The sequence below is a fragment of the Argiope bruennichi genome, chromosome 5 (genome assembly GCF_947563725.1).
Source record: "Argiope bruennichi chromosome 5, qqArgBrue1.1, whole genome shotgun sequence".
Taxonomy (NCBI): Eukaryota; Metazoa; Arthropoda; class Arachnida; order Araneae; family Araneidae; genus Argiope; species Argiope bruennichi.
Window position 1 is genome coordinate 82,807,249 of NC_079155.1, and position 25,368 is coordinate 82,832,616.

The 25,368-nt window shown below is 27.3% G+C and overlaps 1 protein-coding gene across 1 annotated transcript in view; it reads left to right on the forward strand.

Annotated features, from left to right (window-relative positions):
* The window catches only part of LOC129968717 (uncharacterized), a 63,910-nt gene that overhangs the window by 21,341 nt on the left and 17,201 nt on the right, over positions 1-25,368 (forward strand). The window contains exon 2 of the mRNA XM_056082894.1: positions 19,924-20,627. Coding sequence (XP_055938869.1) covers positions 19,924-20,601 — 678 coding nt within the window. The 3' untranslated portion in view covers positions 20,602-20,627. The remainder of the gene's footprint in view (positions 1-19,923; positions 20,628-25,368) is intronic.

Consider the following 25,368-nt stretch of genomic DNA (forward strand, 5'->3'; position numbering starts at 1 on the left):
TCATAGATTATTCCTATCATAATATAATATCCTGATAATATATGTTCACAGGTTATTCATATCATAATGTAATATCCTGATAATATATGTTCATAGATTATTCCTATCAAGTACATACAATGACATGTACAGGATAGAATTAGTAATTATAAATTATACTCGAATTAGTATAATTTATAATTCCTACTGTCGGCGTCCTGGCATAGGGGTAGCGCGTCTTCCCCGTGACTTGGGCGTCCTGGGTTCGAGTCCCGGTTCGAGCATGGTTGTTCTTCATCTGTGTACTATCTGTGTGGTGTGTGAATGTGCCCCCCTGTACAAAGGGGTTGTGCAAGCGAATGTGTGAGTTTCATCTTCATATGAGATAGAAGTCAAACTGCTGCCCTCGGATGCTTACAGGGGTTTTTACCCTCAGAAGCTACAGCACCCCTTTTCCGTGGATACGCGGACACGACGTCATCATCATAATTCTAATTGTATTTTTTTATTTCCACATGAGTAAATAATGTGACACTTTGATAAATAAAGTTGATGACATGTGAGGACTCAAAATAGCATGATTAAAAGATAAACGGCAAATTAGAATGTATTATACAATTGTGCGAGGGAAGGATATTATAGGGTGCACTTGAATGTATAGCATAAAAGTATAGTGTATTGCATTGTAGCATAGCATAAGCAATACATTACACGTCTCTTTTATGGTCACACTATCTGACATAGATTATAAAAATGTAATATTCGCGTGCATGATGCTTCCTATGCTTATAGATTATTTCTATGACTTGCTTTAATGGCATATGCCAGCCAAACGACTTTTTTATTTCATATTCAAACTCTAATATTTTGTTGTAACATCAAAACGTTTTCGAAAATTAGGGTTTACTTACAAAGTTGTTATTAATGTTTTACAGATTCATCACATCTACAGTGAAGTGAATAAGACAATATGTTAAAATTTATAGATGAATAAATTATGTTTAAATAATCTTTCCTTACAAAGCTTTCTTAGCCTCATTATTCTGATCATTTATAAGTTTGTTTCCTTTACACAGAGTTTCTTTGTTTCACCTGTCATCTTTATCACTAGTATCTCTCTCCTTTCCCAACAAATATTCAATTATTCCTTTGGCACAGAGTGACAGGATATTTGCATTTATTTCTTATCTCACGCGCTTGCATTTCGGATTTAAATTAAGACCTTTGAAAGCACTGTGTTGATGACACTGTGTTCGAGATGCAAGTGATTTTATTATGCGATTGATTATTCTGTGTTTATCTGTAATATAACACAAAGCAGAAAAGGCATATGTCAGTTTGCTTATTTGTCTCTAGGTCATGAAAATTCCTCCTTAACGGGTGACAATGCCAATGTGAAATTTTTACATGGCTTTCTGAAGTCCACTCCTGGGTCAAATATTTTTAAATTTCGAAATTAATTATTTATAAAGATATTTAATTAAATAACAAAAAATGAAACCAAATTTCGGAATTTTTGTCCATTTTTTCAGAAATAATCTATAAAATAATTTTTGTTCGAAAATTATGTTTATATAATTACACAATTGTATTTTTTACTACGAGTACTGATTCAATTGTCTTGCATTGTTTTCTTAAATTAATAAATCTTTCAAAATTTATTTTACTCAAAAGATGTAGTAATGATTTTTATTGTTGCAAATAAAATCAAACAAATTTTATTGTTTAATCAGTTCTTTCACTCAAGCTTTTGTGCTGTATTAAAATTTATCACAAAATGTTGTTTTCTGTAAACATTTACAAAATGATAAAAAAAATTATTTTGCTTTTATTTTATTGTGTGCACACTTTTTAATGCATATGCACAGCAATCCATTGAAATTAATTTAACTATTCTTTCCATGTTATAATGCATTGAATTTTGCACTAAGTTTTAAATACTACTAATAAACCTGTAAGATTATTATTCAAGGTCACCAAAACACTTTAAGGTCACCTATCACTGATAGAAGTCCAATGGGGAACCAGTAGTGATAGTCTCCCAAAAACTAAATCGCAAACTCTTTACTAAACACACTACTTATTGTGTATAATTCACTGCTGGCAAGTGGTGAACAATTATTAAGAAAGTGCCTAATAGTGTGCGATATTAAGCAATTAATCACTTGAATGTGGTTATTACACAAGTACTAGAAAACCGAATATGTATTTTAGATGGTTTTTTTTTTTTTTTTGACCAACTGAAACCGAAGTTTGACACAGAGCTATAAAGTCACATGATAACATATCAAAAGTCATTAATTTAACTCATTTATTTTTAGTTATTGCATTTATATGCTTGTAAAAGTACAGATAGACGGTCAACCCTTTGAACATATATGACTCAAAATTTGATGCAATTCTACATTTTAAATGTCAAATTTGTGTATTTTATGCATCTAACTCTTTTGGTTTTGTAGTTATCATATTACCTCATATTTAGAGAATAGAGCTCTAAAATAAACGCTGGATCTCAAGACCTAATGGAGATATCGCGATCATTCTCGAATCATCATTTTTGTCGCCAAATCACCAAATGGTTTCGCCAAATTCGGTTGAGCTGTTTGTAAAACTGTCTATCTAAGTAGGAGACTCATTGGGCAGGGAAGCAATGTTACTGATTCGTAACAATACATCATTTGTAACGTTCAAAAATATATTTGTGATTCGCTTTATGTTTTAATACCTTTATTCCTTAGGTGAAAAACTTTCAAAATCAAATTAAAGGTAGTAAACAAATTATTCGACATTCAAAACAAAACGGAAGAGGACCATCAACATCTATATACAATTTAATTATAAGAATTAAAGATCAAAAACATCGGAATATGACAGACTCCCTCTAGAATAGAATACTGATTTCTGCTTCTTTTATTTGTACAGAATTGATTAATCAACATAAGTGGCATATTAGGAAAAATACAAAAGCTAATAAATGGTAAAAGCACTGAAATGCGATTAATGCTTCAGGAAACGTACCTATAAATATCACTTAACTGTCTTTACTTTGTATCAATATTGCTTATCGATCACAAAATTTTACTCACATATCTAATAAACAACAGAGGAATTCTATATCACTTTCGATGTAAATGAGAAAATTGTTTTTTTCCAAATTAGCATGATTTCACAGTTATATTATTAGAAAATAACTTTGAGATGCAGTTGTTTTAGCGAAATATGACATAAAAGCTCCCTTTTGGCTGCGTTTTTGAAAAATAAATAATGCCGTGATAATTAGTCTGTTATGTAAAGGATCAGAATTATTTCAATTAGAAGCACATATTTAGATAGAGTTTGATGCAATTAGCTGGAAATCCATAAAGTGGCTGTTTTGTTTCTAATTGCATAATTGCATTCATATAAAGGGCAAGCAAGGACAACTAGATAGATAATCTTTTCATTGAAGTGTTATGTTTAGATAGAATTCTTCAACTTTAGTGCAAAGCTACTTCATATTTTGTCGGGTATTTCCCATATATTCCCTCATGTCGGATGTTTTCCCATATATATTTATGCATATATTTTTGTACATCAAAAATATATCTATAGATTTTGAGTTGTTGCTTTCATATAAGTGTAAAACTTTCAATTTACCCACATTCTGAAAATAACGATTTTCAAATCACTTGAATTCAAACTTCAATTCATTGCTTGATTTGCGAAGTCTCTTTTCTTCTCACTCTCTTTCTTCATCTTGATGCTATCCACCCCTAAACCAAAATGGTAATCGTAACTAAATTCCACTCTAAAGTAATATAAATTTGGAATTAATAAATGGTAATCTTAATAATGGTAATGGTTAATTAATAATGGTAAGTCTTCCCAAGTTTTTTTTTTCTGATTTTCTTTTCTAATTGCGGCGTTGCTTGGTTATGATTCAAAGAAATCCTGATAATAGCTCAAATTTTAAATTTTACCTTCATCAGAAAAGAATGCCAGCGACCTAGCATAGGGGTAGCGCGTCTTCACCGTGATCTGGGCGTCCCGCGTTCGAATCCCAGTTCGGGCATGGTTCAGTGTTCTATTTGTGAGGTGTGTGAATGTGCTCCTCTGTAGAAAGGGGTTGTGCAAGCGAATGGGCGTGTGTCATTTTTATTTGAGCTAGAAGTCAGACTTCTGTCTTCGGGTTCTCAGGGGTCCTTACCCTCAGAAGCTACTGCACCCCTTTTCCGTGGTAACGCGGACAAGACATCATCATCAGAAAGGAATAAAGTATTACATTTTAAAGAACTTCGACCAATTCTCTTTGCAAAATAATAGCATTTCATACATAAAGAGAATACATAAAAGAGACGCACATACTTTCAAAAAAGTGTTTTTCCGGGAGGTCTCAACAGAAAAAATTCATCAAAATCTGAGCTTCGAATACAATGATGGTTGTATTAGTTTGAAAACTTCACGTAAAAAAAAAGTAATAGAACACTCTTATACAAATAAGAAAATACTAGATACAGTGCATGAGTACGTTTTTAGGAGTTCATAATTAACTGCAGTCTCAAAATTTGATAAAATTAAAGAACCAATTAATTGAGAAAACGATTAAAATACACTGAAAGATACTTTGTTGAAACACTTACATCCTAGTTAATAAACCACTGATAAATATGAATCCAATTCACAAATTGTTAATGCCCCTAAACAAGTTTTGAGCTAACTTGAGAATGATTAGAAGATATGCTGCCAGCCGTTTATGAAATAAATGTAACCTTCACTGAACAACAAAACAATTAGGCGTCTTCAGGTCGAATTTTATGCCATTCAGATGAATTATTTATTATTTACTTTTAATTATAAAAATTTGATACTGGTGTCCGATTTTGAATTTCAAAATCTAACTACAAAGTGTTTAGATGTGTGATAAAAATCTTTTTTTTTTTCTTGTTTCAAAAAGATAATATCTATTGTGTTTGAAGATACCCACATTAATTCTATGCATTTTTATTTAACGCAGTTTTTTTTATATGTTGCATGATGATATAAAATTGAATTGTTTTTTTTTTCCGATTATTTCAGCTTCTTGAATACAAAGAGAGAGTTTTACAATTCGTCAAAAAATTAGATGTTTTATAAAATTTTACTTTTCTTCTCTCTAAAGATGAAAAAAAAAAAAAAAAACTGGAATTACGTTTGCCAATTGATATCTCAAAAAAAGTGGGGGGGGGGGAGGACAAAGAATTAAAATTAGATTTTGGATTTAAAACCAAAATTGTAAATTTTTATCATAGTTTGAATGAAATCCGTTAACGTTTTGACTATCATATGATCATCTGTCTGTTCGTTTTTATTTAACGAAGCTGAGAGGTAAACATCAGTAAATGTTTTTTGCACCTAAATCTTGCACCTGTATTGAATTTTGAACTAAAACCTTTGATGATATGATTACCCTATCAGTTTGTTTCTTTCTTGTCTCTCATGTGTACACTATAACTAAAAAGCACAATAAATCAGAAAAAAGAAACTTCGTTTACTGTCTTGACATCAAGATTGTGTATTTACAGCAGAATCTAGATCCAAACAGTCAAATAGAAGAATTCGGTATAATTCATTGTTGTTTTACGAAACAAAGCAAAAATCGCACATCTAGATAAAGAAAATCCAGATATATTATATGGATATGATAAAAATACAGAAAATACACCCTCCAATTTAATTGAATCTTGTTGCTATTGAATAATTTACTTTAATTTAATGACAAAACTTTCTGATTGAAATCTCTGACACATCGAAGAATAAATAGAGGTATAGCTAAGCTAGAAGTATATCAAAGAATTTAATAGAATTGTAGAGAAAAGTAAATATCCGAGCTATAAATCAATAAAATTTTTCATCCAAAAAATGGAATCAATTCATTTAATATCAGAGTCACAGGAGAAGCGTTAATTACTTACATCATATAACATTTAATTTTACATTATCATACGCAGAATTGCAACTTAATATTCTTTATATAGCTCATATTATACGTGATAGTATAAAAAATTACTCAATTAATGCACATTATTTGTGTTAATGCGACTCAATTATAAATCATAAGATCACAAAAACTGGAAAAAGAAATATAAAGAATTCATAATTTTACAGACAATTTCCACGTTCAATCGCAAGTAAGAAATCTATATATATCGATATGAAATCAATCGAATACCGATATGAAATTGAAATGATACATCGTTTATTAATACTTAAATACTAAAATCATATAGTGTTTTAAAATTATTCTACATTTTAAAAATTAAAAATAAAAAAAATATCTTCCTATTTAATTTTTCTTTGCCGTACCGTCTCACTCTAATTTAATTACGGAAAATAACAGTTTCCATTGTATCTAAAAAAAGTGATGAATTTTGTCAGTTAAAAAAGGAATTCACTGGAAAATATTGTTTTAATATCCTGTAAAAAACAATAGCCCGTTTCCTTTGTTTGTGAATGATTAAAAAAGGAAGGTCGCTTTTTTATTAACGTCATTTTATGCAGGGGAAATATTAATTTAAAATGTTTTACAATCAAGAATTAATCTTTCTTTTTTGCAAAACCGTCTTCAGTTGTTTACAACTTCGCAACTTTTAGCACTTTTTTATTTTAAAAAAAAAAGCTAGTTTCAAATAAAGAAAGCGTTTATAGTGAAACTACTGGTTGGGTCGTATCAAGAACATATCCTCGTGTTTTTTTCTCAAAGATATACGTAAGCTACTGCAAATATATTTGCTTCTTCGGATTTATATCCAATTTTTTACGAAATAGCTAACAAAGAACAATATTTTATCAATGTATTAAAAAAACAATATTATCTTAAGATTTTATTTTATAAATGACCGTTAATATCAAACTATCAGTTCCTTAAAATCTATACAGGGAATCAAAAAAATGATCTTCGCTTAAAATTGTGGTAAATTCATCCAAAAAGAAAATTTAAGATTCAATCTTCTAAAAGACAATTATTTTGATTTTTCATATAATATTCGTTAATTATTGCATTTTCTCTTGTGTTATTTGCCAAAATATGCAATTTATTTATTTAGTTTGTTTATATATAAGAATCTTAATAACATTTAATATTTAAAAAAATGACTTATTATCGATACAATTCATTTTCAAGTGATAAACATTATTTGCACCATACCAATTTAATTTTGGAATCAACTGAACATCTTTCAAGGTAGAAATGGACATGACATCGCAGCACGTAGTAAAACAGTGTGCGTTTGAATACTTGATGATGTCCGTAGCTTTGTTTTTCGCGTTATTATGACATCACGTGAATATACTACATTAGTTATTTAACATTTAATATTATTTATTTATAAATTTTGTTTTTTTGTCACACATTGTGTCTGAAATGTGAACAAATACCAAAGTGAGAATTTAATTTGCCAAATATGCATGTATTAGCAATATCATATTTTTATAGCCATCATATCAATATTCAAAGAATAAAATCATATCGTCTGCGAAAATCGAACTTAACGAAATTAAAAGAACTGATAAAATTAATATTTAAACAAGAAGAATTCGTTAGCTTAGCCTTTATTCTGAACAGAAATCAAATAACAGATAAGTCTAAATTAGTCTAATATAAATACGTAATCTCAGAAGAGAAGTCTTGCAAAAGATTTATAGATTCGTGTCCTAATTGGAAGGAAGCATCTTTTTTAAGGTAATGTAATTAATTTGATACATCTTTCTAAACTTTTTATAGCATGAATTGCAAAAAGAATTCGAAAGTAAGATTTCAGAACATTGATTTTATCATTTTTATTGCCTTTTTTTTTTTGCCATGACTATTTAGCATATGTCTGTATTTAAGAAAAAGGTAGTGAATTGAATTGATTATTTTTTCTTTATTTGTGTACAAATACTGAGTTAACAAACTAAAATTCTATTTATTAATTATTTAAATTTGTACTTGAGCTTATTTTTTTGAAAAGAGAAATTGTACGAGACAAAATTATACTATATTCTGGTTCTCAAAAGATAAATCAAGTTTTATTTGTATAAAAAAATATCATTTCAATTATCATATTCCTTAATACAAGAATTATTGAAATCAGAGTTTGTATTGAATATGTTGAACATATGAAAATGTATAAAAGATAATTTCTTTAACAAATGGAAATTTTTGATGCAGGTTGAAATTCTCCGACATTAAATATCATATACGTAAACCTTCTAAGCCTATTTTAATAAGGGTTAAAACTCTTTTGTATGAAATATTGTGATACCTCAACTACTATTTGAATGTATTGTAAAAAACTTACATGCATGAGTGATATGAGCAAGGTACGGATTTTTTAAATTATTGTTCGAAATTAACATATGTGTATTTCAATCAATTTTTTTAAAGAAAATGATAGTAGCGTTGAAAATCAGTTACTCCTGTGTAATTTTTTACATTTTTATTTGTCAATATAATGAAACATTCGATGATTTTTTTTAGTGTTCTAAGTGAACAAAAGAGAAGTATTTTTGAGACATGTTTTCTTTAGCTTAACTTTAATTTATTTGTGAAAAATTAAAATTTTATATTCGATTTTTCTATTTTTTTTTTCTAAATTCTAAAATTCTTGCGTATTATCAACAGTTGATTATTTTAAAATTTTCGGAATATCAAAATAACTGATTAGTTAACTGGTTTTTCAATTAGATTCAAATTTCATACAAATAACTTATCAGGCAACGAATTTTAGAAAAAGGACTTCAAGATTTCATGCATTGCCAATACTGAATAATAAATTAAATACCGAAAAGAAAAGCAGTTAAAATAATAAAATTTTACTTTTTAATATAATAAGTATGTTTCGGCTTTTTTCATATTGGGATAATTTAATGAACTAATTTCAACATTTTCTTTAATAATTGTTATCTTTCATTGTGCATCATAAATTATTTATATCAATTTTTTATACCTCAATTTTTTTGCTTTACCCCTAAATAAAAAAAACTAACAATGTTGCATATCCGATACTTTCCAACAACATAACAAAAGTAAAATGCAATTCCCCTATTTCACTGAAAAGATGTGAAACAAAAAAAATCAATTCACTTTAATAGAAAATCACTCAATTTATTTCACAAAGTGGCATGCTAATACCATTGACATTATTTTGCAGAAATAAAAATTCAAATCCTACTAAATTTTTTATATCGGGACTAAAGCAAGGAAACAACCATACTCCAGAGGCAAGAGTTAATCATATCAAGCGTTCCAAAACTCTCACAAAAAAAAAATTTTTAATTGTAGTAAAAGCAGTGACAGTAGATTTAAACAATCGTTAATGGAGTTATTCCCAACGGACATAGCCTCTGAAAAGATCAGTCTTAATTAGTATAAGTATCGTTATATGTCAAAGCATTTGACTTTACTTTGAAAAAGTATTATCATACTTTGCTTTCCGGGCTTAGAAAATTCTTATTCAAACATAAATAAGTAAATAAGGTTTAAAAAATAATAATTTGATTTTTAAAGTTTGAGTAGAGATTAGAAATAATTAATTTCGAAAAGCTCGATACATGCTTATTTTTGTATTTCATGGCAAACATAAATTTTAATAGAAAGTTATTACATAAAAATTGAGCCACTTAGTTTTTAATATTAAATGTTTGATAGCATAGTAAAATCGTAATTTTTTCGTTATTTAAAGAATTTTGTAAACAAATGGAGGTTGTGTCATCTGTTAAAAGATTAGATACAGCAAAATATTAAATATTTATAAAAAGTTTTTTTTTATTTGCCGATATATTTTTCTATTAAAAATATTTGTTTTATTTAGTGTCTTATATTCGATGCTCGAAAAGTATTGAACGTAAGAAGAACTGAATTGAATATGATTCATAGAAGCTCAGCTATTGTAAATTTTGCAATAAGTAGGCCAACATGCATCTGTAAACCAACAGGACGGTTCTCACTTCGACTTTTTACAAGGAGTGTTTTATATTTAATGTCGTCGAACAGCGAAGAAAATTAAGGAAATATTTTGCAAAAAATCGCTTTCTATTGATTGAAGTTGCTCGAAATCTGACATTAATTTACAATTTTGATATTAATTTCACTTATTTAAATCTCAGTAAATAACTTCTTAGGCTTTTATGTACTTGCAAATTTACATAAGCACAAACTGACATATCAACAAAATACCAGTCCTTTGAACTTAAATTCTTTTATACATATTCAATCCTGTATTCTCTATTTCATCTATCTAGTTGGGTTGGGTCATTTTATTCATCATATTGTAAATCTTCTATCAAATATCGTATGAAATACTGTAGACTTCGCTATCGGATATCGTTCAAAATTTAATGGAAATCTAAATTTTTGATTTTAAAGAACACATACCGAAATTCATATTTGTGTGTTTTTTATTTTGAATTATAGTGTTTACAGATACACTGGTATAATTAAAACAAACTATAGTATTTCCGTTTTGACTTTCTTATACACTTGGTCACATTCATTTTCTATTTGATCCAAATAAAAAGTGGTCCACAAAAAAAATTGTCTTATCCTGATAAAAAAAAAAGGATTATAATATTTGACATGTCAAAATTTCATTCAGGTCTTAGACAAAGTAAGATCATCTTGTGTTGAATGAATAGATGAGATAATTTATATTATTAAAATTTATGTGATATCTTTTCAATGGTATCCAAATCGCAAATTAAAGTCGACTTCAAATTAGAATAATAACAGCTACTATCTCATTGTAAATTCTACTTGGTTAATGCATTTTTAACTTGCATAAGCGTTTCATCGAACATAAAATTTGTCAGCATGAATTGATAAAAGCTTATTCCTTTTTATGTGTATATCATGGGAGGTGAAATATTTTCCAGATGGCGACAAATGTACAAAAGAAGCTTTTTTATGGCAAAAAACAATTGCGCCAATAATGATTTTATGCCATTTTCACGTTTATCTTGCTATAGGTGCACAGAAAAAGCAGCAATTCCTTTTTGGGTATTGCTGAAGTATACCTATTTTTCACAAGTTTAATCAGAACAAGCCTATCTTCATTTCAAAAACAAGCTTTTAAAATACTTTTAGTATTTTTCATAAATATTATTCCTAGATTACACTAAATATCATATTTAACTTATTGTAAGTTAGAAAAAAAATACTTAGCAAAAAGGACAAATTATATATGATTGCAATTTCTAATATATGTCTGTATTGACTTTCCCAATGAAATGAATAATTTATGAAGCCTGTTATTATTATTAATATATGTATAGGAATTTCTTATTTTTAACTTTGGAACATCTTAGTTGACATATCCAATGATTTAAATAATGTATTATTTAATTACAAGACTCTGAGAAACTAAATCCCATGCATAAATCAATTCTGAATATTTGTATAGTTCATTTGTAAACAGATGCGAATGCAGTGAATTGATAAATAAATTAAATATGAATTAAAATATAATTCCGTAACACAACGTATCGAAATGAATTAATAATTTTATTGCTCGAAAGAACATATAATTGCTATTTGTATTAAGTTTTAAATATTGTTTTTTTTTTGCATAAATTCAGTTAGTTAAATTATTACATATCCTTTATTTAAATTTGTTATTATTTCATTGTTGAATTAAATATTATATATTCAGAAATTTTTATCTCTTAAAATATCTAATTTTGAGCAAAACTTTAGCTTGTATTTGACGACAAACAAATAATTTTAATAATCAGAGTAAATAAACATTAATTTTTCTAAATTTACCAAAATTTATTTATTAAAGTCATTCATGTCGAAATTCATATGATCGTAATTTGCTTTAAAAAAACTGCCAGATTGGATATTAAATACATCCAAGCATTATCTACTGATACATAAGTCACTGTAAACGCATTCGCTATTTCAAGTAATATGCGTTACTTTTTTAGAATGAGTAAATATTTCTTTGCTGTTCCAGTAGTTCATAAATTAAACTCTAAAACGGATAATTTTATTTTCACCATTTAGAATCTTGCTCTTATTGTTATGAAAACAAATTCCTTCTTTCAAAAGAGTTCTTACACAACTTATTTTTAAAATAAAGGCTTATTTAATATATAATAGTGTAATGTGTAATCTATGGTCCGCAGTTTTATTTTTTAATTAACTGATATACTCGGCATTTCTCAGAATGGAAATTGTTTCATATCTAATATATTTAAAGTAAAAACCATTTTCCGTATAAACAAAATCCTTTTTCTTCTGAAACATGTTTTTAATTAAAATAAAATTATCGATTGATGCGCACGATTTCTAATAATAACCAATAGCTAATATCAATAAATCAAATCAGTAGTTCTTCCAGATGTAAATTAATTGTCTACTTTAAAACTTTTCTTTTAATATTCTTCCAGAATTAGCTAAAATAGCAGTTCTTTGTTTATCTTCTTGTTCTTTAAAAACAAAAAATACTATACAAATATCTTTTAAAACCAATAAAAAATGTTTTCAAAAATATTTTTTAAAAATAAAATGGAAATATAAATAATTGTGGAGTGATGCAGAGTTCCACAGTTGCTTAGCAACGGAATTTCTTTAAGTTTGCTTATTTAAAAATCGTCTATTTCTATCAAATTATCATCAGCATTTGAAAAATAATAATAATTGAATTAAGTTGAGTTCTATCAGTAAAATTTTGAATTTTAAGATAAAACTATCTTGGAATTATTTACTCTAAAGTTATTGCGGGAAAAATTCGATTAAAGTCTAATTAATTAAATATTTAATTAACTTTCGCACTTTAAAAAGTTGGCAAATATTCTTCTTCTCTTCTCAATAAATATCCAAATTTCCTTTGAATTCGTCCAGTTGTTTAAAAGGATAATGTAGAACTTATACACATGCATACGTTCATTCTCTGATTCTGAAATCTTCAGTGATTTTGCGCATGCGTCAGGAGGATTTCGTTTCGTCATAACGGGGTGAAAGGAAAGATGAAAGTAGATGTTTACATTTAACAACTGCTTATCTATAATAACTGCTCATTTTTCTGTATATCATCCTTTAGTGAAATAATTAAACCCCTTAATAAGTAATTAAATTACTCCTTAGTAAATAACTAAAATAACACAATATTAAAGTCAGACAATTTGATAGAATTTGAGATATGAAATTAATTGGTTATATTTGAAATCAAATATAACCAATATTCTCACCAAATTAGTGAGTCGTTGACGCGATTACTTATTAATAATTGAGATTATAAAATTCAGCATGCAGTATAAGACAATTAATTTAGTTTTAAATGTTTCCATATATTTCGAATAACAAAAATTCAATGGAGGGAAATAAATATAGTCTAAATTGAAATTGAAAGCCAAAAAATAAACTTGAGACCAGACTTTAGGTCCATAAATGAAAAGATGAATTCTGTGAGTAAATAATCTAAGTGAATACATCCCGACAAAGCGCGAAGCACAAATGATGTTTCCCTGGTTTCCGAGCTTTCCTCGGCTATTACCATTTTCACCTATCGATGAGCAATTATTTCTATTGCGTTAATTCCTCAGCAGCAACGACTTCAAATCGCCCGAGATTGTCATGGTGACGATATCTGTGACGATTAGCTGCACTGTGGAATCTTAGATTGAGACTTAATTGGTCAGTTTTTAATTCAATTATAAAGTTTCATCGCCGAATTTTAAAAATGCTTTGGAAGGTGTGGATTCTTGTGAAATTTAAATAACCGTTGAAATATTTTCTGTACTTATTATGCTAATTATTTATTTTAAAATAAATAACTCACATTTTTTATTCTACGCTATTTTATTAAAAGCATAAAATTGAATAGTTCGACTTTGGTTTAGTTGCTCAGAGTAGCAATGGCAAAAATGTTATATAATTCTAAAAAATTATAAATATTAAATATACATTCATTAATTTTTAATGTGAGATACTTTTAATATGTAATAGGTGTTATAAATGGGTTTAGTGGCTAAAACTCTTCCCTTATTAATATTAAATTTATAATTTTTAAAGTTTTTTAAGTTATTAATCTAATATTAAGTTTTCCTAATATGAAAGTGTATAGATAATATTATGTTTTTTAAATATGAAACATATTTTATATCTTTTGCTGATGTTGTGTTGTATTAATTACTAAAAGGGGGATATTAAAACTTTTAAACATGTTAAAAATAGCCTTTCTTTGAAAATAAAGACTGCTTCTTTTTCTCCAGTAAAAAAGAATAACTACAGAACTTTTGCCTATTTTATGTATACCTTTTTATCACAAATATATGTTAAAGATATTAAACTTCTTATTTAAAAGTAAATATTAAATATTATTTAATATTTTTTTGCATTTTGTATGCGAGAAGAAAAGGGACATAAGGGAAAATATAATTTCTTAATCATGTCAATAATATTTATATTTATAAATTATTTCTATCAAGCAGATATATATCGTTTAAAATCCGAATAATATCACCTTACTTGTAGAATAAACAAAAAGGGAGAAAAAGGGAGTGAAATTTAAAAATTTATATATATATATATATATATATATATATATATATATATATATATATATATAATAATTCTATCAGTCAGAAAAAAAAAATCTAAAAATTATAAAAGTATGGCTGGTACCCGGTGCGTTGCTGCCGCAGAAGAAATAATTTTGGAAATATTGCTTGAAATTTGAAATAGCTATCTTGTTTAATTAGGAATGATATAAAGAATGATATTTATTTTCTTGTCATTAATGAATAATTCAACAAAACTGAATGATATATAAAGGAGAAGTATAAATAACATTTATTCTATTTTTTTTACTTTATTATTGAAATATAATTTAGGGTAGACAATATTTTTTATTTTTCTGTCTTCAGCAAAAACAAATAAATTTCATGGCTGTCCAACACTCGAGCATCCGATATACAATTGGCCATGTGAAAAATATGGATTTTCTAAGTTTAAAGCAGTAAGTTGTAAAAGTTTTATCGCCATCGAACAGTATTGCAGAGAATAAATACAAAATTCATTTTATATATTAGATAATAATTTGAATCATCATAAAGAAACGAACATCTTTGCAAATATATCTTAAGAAAAGATTGAAATAAATAATAACTGATAGCTTCTTTTAATTAAAATTTGATACTCAATGAATTACTTACTTTCATATTTCAAAAATAATTGATCCACTGCTATTTAAATTAAATTGATCGCTTATAAAAAATTAAAATAGCTATTCAATTTTAAAAAACGATTCCTTTTTACCTTTCGAAGATAGTAGAAACAAAGACCTTCCTAAATACGTAGATTCGGTTTTTAATGCAAGCAACAGAATTTTTCTCGCCTCTACTCTTTCATAACATGCGTAATAAGGCGAGTTTTCGTATGTGAACTATAAGCTTTGTACATTTGGATATTGATATGAAATATATAGCAATAAATTTGAATATTAATCCGTTAGATTTATTACGTCCAAAATTTATTATGGATATATAATTTTGGTGTCAAAGAACCATACAAAATTTCATTTTTCTAACTTATTTCATTGTTCAGAAGTCATAGACAGACAGACAGACAAATAAATGGAATGAATAGCATTAAAAAACATTTTTCCTTTATACATATATATATATATATATATTAAGCACATCGACAATGTGTATGAGATTTTCTGTTAACTTTCATCAATTAATCAATGACAATGATATCCAAAAAAATGTTTACGGGATTATAGACTCTCTAGACGAACACATCTTCTAGTGTAAAATATGAAATTTCAATCAAATTTCAAATCTATATTTTTTGAAATTCTTTCTCTTTCCATTTTTCTTATCCTAGAAGGAAAAAAATTAGTAATTTGTAATATTGTTCTTCATTAATCATAAGCTTACATTTCTAATTATCAAATTATTTAATTGTTATTTTCTTAAATTCTTTACTCTAACTATATAAAATTAATAAAACACAAAAATTCTTTTCCAAATTCATTTATATTATATTTTTAAAAAAGCCTTAGAAATTGTTAATGCCAAGTAAGATTTTCCGAAGACGTGTCAAATAATAAAATGTATGCTTAAATTCAAAAAAAGAGTGCAAATCTTATTTAGTCATTACATACGATAAAGACTTGCGAAAGAGTATGAATATTTATAGTCGATAATTATGATAATTGGACAAATTTCAGAAAGGCTCTAAATTTTAATACTTTGCTTCTGCGGGAGGTTTAAAAAGCGATTAAATGTCAAAGAAGGTAGAAAAGTTCTAACATCTCGCTCTTTGCTTGTCTTCTGAAATCATATGAATATTTATGAAATTTCCCGTCCCAGTAATTTATCGAATTGAAGTTGGGAAGTAAGGATTATGGAACAAAAATAAAACCCCCGCCGAACAGTAAATGCGTATTTATGATAGCTTAAACGGGAACAAAAATGTCAAGACAAGATTTTTGATGCACGAAATCGATCAGTAGAAAGTTGGGACTGTTAAAGCCGTAAATCCTACTATAATATTTGAAAGTAAGTTCATTAAGCTACGAATAATTTAGAATTTTGTGTTTAACATAATAGCGCAGATTCAAAAGTTGTTTTCAAATAATTTAAATCCAATTAGTAAATTTCTGAATTTATTCATTTGAAGATTCGTTTTTATTTTTTATTTTTCTGTTTTTAAACGAATTATTTATTTTGTATCATGCATGTAAATTGAAAATATTATGTTCGGAAATATTTTAACTATATATAAAACAAAATTAAATTAATTCAAGTATGTAATAGTCAAATGGTAAAAGTAATTGCACATGTCATCTTACAATAAACTGTAACGTCACATTCTTTGTACTACTCAGTATATTTCTACTAAATAATGTGAATTTAATAAAATTATAAATTAATTAAACATATTTTATATGTAAATTAATATAAACCTTAACTAATTTAATTGTTTATGTGCATTTGGCATGTGACATGTGATCATGACTACGCTAGAAAAAAAAGATCATTGTTGTCAAGATGTGGCTTTGGAGCTGTAAACATAGAGCGGCTTGGATTGTATAATCTTGCAGTGCATTTATAATAGAATTTATAAAGATGTACAATTGAAGAATCGCTTCTACTTTCAATTTCTGTCTCTTCTTAAATTATATCGCACATTTTGTTTTTATTTTTATATACTTTATATTCGCAGTTGATCAATAGTTAAGAAAATATTTTTACATATATTAGAGATTAATGATGATGATGTCGTGTCCGCATTACCAAGAAAAGGGTGCATTAGCTTCTGAGAATAAAGACACCTGAGCACCCGAGGGCAGAAGTCTGACTTCTAGCTCATATGAAGATGAAATTCACACATTCGCCTGCACAACCCCTTTTTACAGAGGGGCACATTCTCACACCTCACTTATAGAACACAGATGAAGAACAACCATGCCCGAACCGGGATTCGAAACCGGGACGCCCAGATCACGGAGAAGATGCGCTTGACCTATGCAAGAACGCAGGCATTAGAGAATAATCTAGATGAAATTTAAAAAAAAATAGTTTACTCGCCACTAGAAATCGTAGGTGAAGAAAAAAAGAATAAATTTTGCACTTATAAAATATCTAGAGAAATGATTTAATTTCCACGAAATATAATTTGACTGACAAAATGTATTAGTCTGTGGTGATAATTTATTAGAAAGTTGACAGGAGGAAGAATTCTAAGAAGTTTCTTTAAAGTAAAGACTAATAGAATCTCTAATATTGTTGAAATTCTTACAAAAAAGAATATATCATTTACAAAAACGTTTATAAATATTGTATAAAAGTTAATAAATGATCGTTTATCAAATATTCGCTACACTTCCTTTTGATACCTAAACCGCTTATAGTATAATACTTCAAATGTTTTTAATAGTTAAGGTGAGAAGAGACTGGGAAAAAAAGTTATTTCTTTTACATTTAAATCTTCTGAAATATATAGCAAAATAAATAATTTCAACATGCAGCCTTAAACATAGTTTTAAGAAATTTCTTAATCCGCTAGTTAATTTATGAACACTTAATATATTTATATTCCAAGTGAATAAATAGGATCTGCAATTTTTACATTTTAAATGGTGATTGGAAAAAGTTACGCAAAAAGTAACGACCATCTCCCAAATGCACATCTCCCAGATATCACTATGTTCGAAAAGATTCACTGGAAGAAAAATGTTAATGCTATATTATTTTCAAAAGTAAATATTGTATTAAATTAAATATTGCTGACATTTAGTCAACATTATAATAGCGAACATGATATCTGTGAAATTCTTATTGATTATGGCTTATATAAATTCAGTTTATATGCGCTTAAAAGATTTGAACAAATACATCTTTCAAAGATAATTCATATTATAATCTTATTTCAGTTCTTAAAATTTAAAAAGCGAAAGTATATGTACAGATTTATTAATTAAACCCCATGTTATTTATGATACACGTTAATATTAAATCGAAGTGAAGATTTTTTTTCTTGGAATTATTTTGATAATAAGGAAGAATTTTTTTAAAGATACATCCAAAATTTTAAATATCTCATGTCTTTTTATACTCATATTTTACTGTCGATAAAAAAATGTATGAAAGCAAAATTAATATTTCTTAGTCGTTATACAAGTTGCTAGTTTAGTTACAAATAATATGTTATTCAGTAACAAGGAGCAAAATATTTATATCTAAGATAACATAAAAACGGGAAAAAAGAAGGAAATAACATGTTCTTATTTATCTTCAGATTAATAGAAATCTATTAATGTCCTGGTTTGTCTCTTCGAATATTGCCACATCTACTCACTAAAACCTTGAACGAATCAAGGGACTAGGAACTAATTGGTTTGGCGGTTTGGTCCCGTTTGAAAAAAATTCCTTTGAATATCTTTCTAATTCTATATCAACTATAAAAGAACGAAAATTAGGCTTCATCATCTTCTATAAAAATTAATCGATTTGTTAAACTTTTGTTTCGCATTTGTTTTATGTTCGCAGCTAGCTATATAAAACATATTTTGGTACAGATCTCATAAATATTTGGAAAAATGATGAAGACGATACCTGAACCAATACTCAAATCTCTAAAATTTCGCACTGCACCCACATAACAGCAGGAAATTCTTGACCCGTTTTCGAACTTAATACGTCTTTATTTTAAAAAATTTAAAGTTTGAAATAATTATTTTTAAATCTTATATTGTTTGGCTATTTATATGCTGGCTGACACAGATTAAAATTCTCAGAATGCAGTTGATTTAAGATAGCAGTGTAGGCTAAAAATAGAAATGTATAAATCTCTAGAAGAAGCTCAAAATTTTAAAACTTCATTATTAGTTTGTTCTGTAGACTGGATTATAAAATGGCGCTGCGTATGGATAGCTTAGGTCAGCTTTAGATCTAGATACAAAAATTTAGTTTATACAAAGTCACTCCAAAAGTCTTGTATAATATACACTGGAGCTTCATTAGTTTACGAGAAAATTGTTATAAAATAAATATTATTTTTGAGCCTATTTTTAATAAAAAAAAATCGTAAACATATTTTTAATTGATAGTATTGAATTTATAGAAAGAACTAAGTAAAAAAATTATTTTCAATAGTAATTGAATATTATGGACTTAATTTTTGAAAAAAGCTTTCGTAATGTTTTTACTTTCGCATGAAGACACAATCACTACATTGTTATTCATGATTTCAAACATTGACATTCCAAATACTGAACCTAATTTCCCATATAGTTAAATGGCACAAAAATAAATTTAGTGTTTATGAGAATCCTTTTATGTTTCAATTACATGTTTGAATTTTCTTATATTACAACTTAAATTTAAACTATTACGTCCCTATCTTTACTGCTCAATTACAGTAAATAAATCCAACATAAGTCGTACGTTTGAAAAATTATTTATTTATGTAATTAATGTTTTTCGCAATTTCAGGGTGGTGCAAGAAATAATCTTCTGAGACTAGCTCGAGAAGACAAATCCTCAAGACTTCACCTAGATTTCAACGGAGCTGATGTCATCCGCAACCTGTTAGCCGCCAGATCCTTGGACCGACTTGGTGGTGGAGAGGTTATCCGAATCTTGGACCCCTTAACTGGAGGTCAGATGCTCAAATCTTTGGAACAGCTCAGCTCTGGTCAAGGACTCAACTCCCTGGACAACTTCAGGGGTGGTGAGGTCCTCAGCGTCCTGGACAGGCTGACAGGAGGAGATTTCATCAACTCTTTGGACATGGTTGAAGGCGTTACTGTCATGGCAGCTCTAGACAAGGCACGACAGGCCAAAATGAGGCACAGACCAGCCCCTAAACGTACCTTAGACACCCTCACTGGAATGGCATTTGGAGAAAGCAAGAGATTCGATTCCCTAAGTGGATCCACCTTCGGACTCAGCAAGAGAGATTTCGATGAGATCGACAATGTTGGTTTCACTGGTTTTGCCAAAAGAGGATGGGGATCCTACGGCAGAGGAAGAGGCAACAGTCTGGCTCTAGCGAAGAAGAATTTTGATGAGATCGACAGAGCTGGGTTTGAAACCTACAATAAGAGGAATTTTGATGAAATCGATCGAGCAGGATTCGAAACTTTTGAAAAGAGAGATAGGAAAGATTAGATTTTTTTCCAGGTAGGTTTATTCATGTAAGTATAAAATATTGTTTTTGTTTTTAAATATGCAATATATGTTAAGAATATTTTAATGCTACTACTTAAATACTCATTGCAATGTCTAAGAGAATAAATGACAGGATTTATTTTTTAAATGATTTTTATTGCAAGTAACTTAATGTTTCATTATTTTTTCATACATGTCAATTGAACAAGCAAAAGAAAGAATTTAAAGAAATATGAGTAAAATATTATGTATGATTTGAATAGACACAGAAAAAAAATACAATCAGAACGAATGATCTTGTTCAGTTTATGGTTTCATCTGATGAAAAAATACAGCCAACAGTTTGATTTATGTTCTCCAACTGTCGTTATAATTTATGTTAAGGGATCTGTAAGAAAATTTTAAATGATTTTTTTAAAATTTTGGGAAAATAAATTCTTTTCAGGAATTAGGAATTCTTGGGGAGATAATTTCACCAACGACTGAACCTTATTTACAAAATTATGTTTTATTATAGCATTCCTGTTGATCTCTTCTATTAGGTCTTTCAGTTTAATACTGAATAACTCAGTTTAATAGGTATTGTTATCGTGATGTATTTACGAAAATTTCTTCGTCTGTGAAACGAGATATTAATCATCGATTCGGTTTTTTATTTATTTGATAATCATTTGAAGTAATAGAGTAATTATTTATGCATTTACGGAATAATTATTAGATAATATTTCCGATACACGAACTTCTAGAAGCCTGATATAAATTGTAAATTATTAATATCATAACCGTATAAATTAAACATTAAAAAATTAAATTATTTAAATTCTAAATTTCCTCTTGGTTTTTAGAAAACAAATAGAGAATGAATCGAAGATAATCTATTTATACTAATTTCAAATGTAGCTAATAATTTGACTTTGTATAGGGGTCGTTTTGTGCTACCTTATGAACATTTCTTCGTTTGTGTATGAAATATTAAACGTAGATTCAATTTTGTATTTATTTGGTAATTGTTTGATATAATAGAGTAATTATTTACTGATTTTTCACTTCAAATTTTTGAATCGATGTTATTAAATTTTTCAAGCGAAAATGCAGAATTTTGTTATGGTTACAATAAGAATCAAGTGGAAGTACCCTCTCAAAATGGAATGGGGAAGGCGGTGCATCTGATTTTTTAATGAGTTAATTAAAATCCATCTGGTTTTTTTTTTTTTCATTTATAGACAAACTCACTTCAATAAATATGTAAATAATCTGATTTAAAAATGAATGTAAAACTATTTTTTTATTGAAAAAATCCATTTATTTTCAAACAAAAAAAGAAAGACAATTTTTTTTTATGTGTAAAGGTTTTAAAAAAGTTAAAATTTCTAAATAACAATGAATTTAAGTGTTTCTAAAATTTTGAAAGTTATCATAAGTATTATTCATTTTCTACTAAGATAGTTCTGTTTATTTTGGTAAAGAAAAGAAGCTGTAAACTTATGTTAAGTTTTGACATTAAATCATTCTATCAATAAAAATTCTTCTTAAAACTCTTCGCTCTTCGCATGCTCATGATTACCTAACATACCACTATTTACAAAAAAATAAATAACTGTATAAAAGAGTACTAAAAAAGAAAAATCTTTCAACGATTTTCTGCATATTATTTAACGTTTAGAAATTTGTTCTTTTATCTTAATCTCAATCAATAAGTAGTATTTTTTAAATTGTCATTGCTAAAACCGTTCCTAATTTTCATAATGCTAAAAAAAAACTTTTCAAAATTTGCAGTTGCTTATTAACTAAGGTACATTAATTCTTCTTACAAATCATAATTCTTTTTAGCTGATAAGCATATCCTTTGAAAGTAATAATTTTGGTCAGCGAAAAAGAATTAGTATCATAACAATTCATCTTTATCTTATTTATTACGGCAAAGTTTCCATTGACTGCATAGTTGTGTAAAAACTGCACAAGCTGAAACCAATTCAAGGTTTTTGTTACTGTAAGAATTTCTCTGATAGAAACTTTCTTTACTTAATTTATAATTAAGTACGTTTCAAAAGTAAATATCTATACTTAAGTCACTAGACTATAAAAACTTATTCAAAAGTTTTTCAGCGCAAATGTATCGCAATTCTTTATAGACCCTTTTAAATAGAAGAAAAGAATAAGGTACAGGAAAAAGAATTCAAAACAGTTTCTTTATTATTTTCAACATTTCTAGAATTTTTAAGTTGCCCCAATGCTATACTACTTTTTAGAACAGGGGTTCTTTCTTCACAAAGCTTCTCACTCTAAAAAGAATTCTTACTTGAATTGTTAAAAAGTGAAATGCTGCACAATAATCGTTTCTTTTCTTTTTCAGAAGCCATTTTAACTTGGTAAAGATTAGATGAACAATCAGCATTTTAACAGTTAAATATTAAGAAAAAATTATTTACAAAAAAATATCTTATTTTTGCTAGCAAATGCTTATTTTTATAAAACATGTGTGATCCTTGTATGTAATGTTTTTAATATCGAATATATTTAAGACTAAATTATTGATTATTTTAAAAATAAAAATAAATGGAAATAGATAATAGAATCAATATGTAATTCATTCGAAACTACATTTTTTTCAATACCTAAATTTGATAAATATGACGCGAAAAAATGTAAAAAGTTTTTTTTAAAAAAATAATCTACTACATTAATATTATTCTTACCAAAGATATACAATGACTAAAGAACAATTCATCAATTAAAAAGCACATTGATACTCAAAATAATTGTAATATAATTTTTTTCTGTGCTTAATAAGGCATAATGAGAATTATTCAATTACCAATATCTTTTTAAGTCGTAAATAACGATAATATTTAAAAAACAAATTAATTTTAAATAACAGCAAATTAAAAATATTCCTTCTCATATAGTCAAATAAGTTTTTGTACCTCATCTTCTACTTTTCAAATGCAAATTTTAAAAATCCAAAATAAATTTGATAATCACATTGAATTTACCTATAAAAAGTAAATAAAAAAAGATTGCTGTTTTACAAAAATGTGCTGTAGATAAAGACATTAATAATTTCTTTCCTAAGTATAATTTGTCTTAAAAGTAGTTTGACATTATTGGAAGATCTTATATTTTTTATAATTGATCATTCAGAACAAATATTGGGACCAAAATCTTCACATAAAGACATCCTATATTCTGCAGTAATTTTATGCTATTAAAACGGAGTTTTCGTTTTATAAAATCTAAAAATTTGAATAACTAAATATTTGGATTCACATTAAAAATGTATAAGAATGGCATGCATTTTTATATTTTAGTTTTCCAACTAATTAATAAATTATATAATGTATCTTATAACTTTATATAATGTATCTTATAACTTCCGCATAGTTTTTTAAAGAAATTTTAGATAAAAATTTAGTTTATTTGAAATATACTCATGAAATAAATAAAATTCAAAGTAAACGTTTTCGATGAAGCATTTGAGGTTTTGAATATTATTTCTTACATGACAAAGAACAAACTTAGTGATCGTTTTTTCTCAAAACTCCTATAGCCCTCTGTGGCTATAAGTAAATAAAAAAAAATAGCAATATGTTGTGAAAATACCTCCAAAATGTAAATAATATAAATATTAGCATTTTTTGGCAATGTTTGCATTTTTTATTTTTTACAACTGATTTATGATGAATCTGAATTTACATTTTGAAGAGCAAACATGCTTGCTTTAAATTAAGAACCAACTGAATTTAAAGCTACTGATATTTTTCCAAATAATTATAACAACAATGCTTATATTTTCTTAATTTGGAATTTTAGACTGAATCATAACACATCAATTCAATAAAAAAATTCACTTATTCACTCATTTAAATGAACTTCTGTTCTTAAATTCCTTGTTATTTAAAAAGTTAAGCATGTCAAAGCTGTATGGTATTTATTAAACTATTCCGCACCTTATTACTGATGCGCCTACCGATTTAATTGCTGCCAACCGAAAGATATATTAATTCAGAAAAATCAATACACGCACTGACAAGCAAAGTATTAACATTCACGATCGAATTTCACTTGATTGGAATACAGACTCTCTCTCCCATTGTTACCCTGCTGATTAGCTTCATTTCCAACGAAAATCATTTAGCTTGCACTTTTGCGCAATGGAAGTCAATGGACTCCAGTATTTTGAAATTCGCAGTCAGTAACTGTTCCATTTCCCTATATTACTGCGTTTGTTTGCATTGTTTTAATAACAGCAAAGTCTGCAAAGGACTTAGAATTAAGACATCCAACTGTTGACTGACGCGAAATAGTTCCATATAATGATAATTGGGTCAAAGTCTTACGAATTAATGAACAAACAGAATCATAATGCAGGATATTACTGAAGAATTCTTGCCAATATTATCATTCATGAATTTCCATTTTATGTTGGCATCTTGCAAATATTGTGCGTAATAACACTTTTGCAAACAATTTAAACAAACAGAAATCCTTTGCAATTCTGTCGCGTAGAATATTAATAACTGTTAGATTGCTGCAAACGATTTCACAAAATATGCATTTTTGGAATACTTTTATTTCGACATTACCTATGATTCGTCTTGAGAGGAGAATGTGTCTGTTCATTATATTTATGATAAACTTAATAATGAAATATTTTCCATCTTTGTAATAAAAGAAGCCTGGTGAAAGAATTTCGAGGATGGAATTTTCTTTATCAGTTTGTTTCAAAATAATCATTTTCATGAATATATTTTAACAATAACCAGCTTA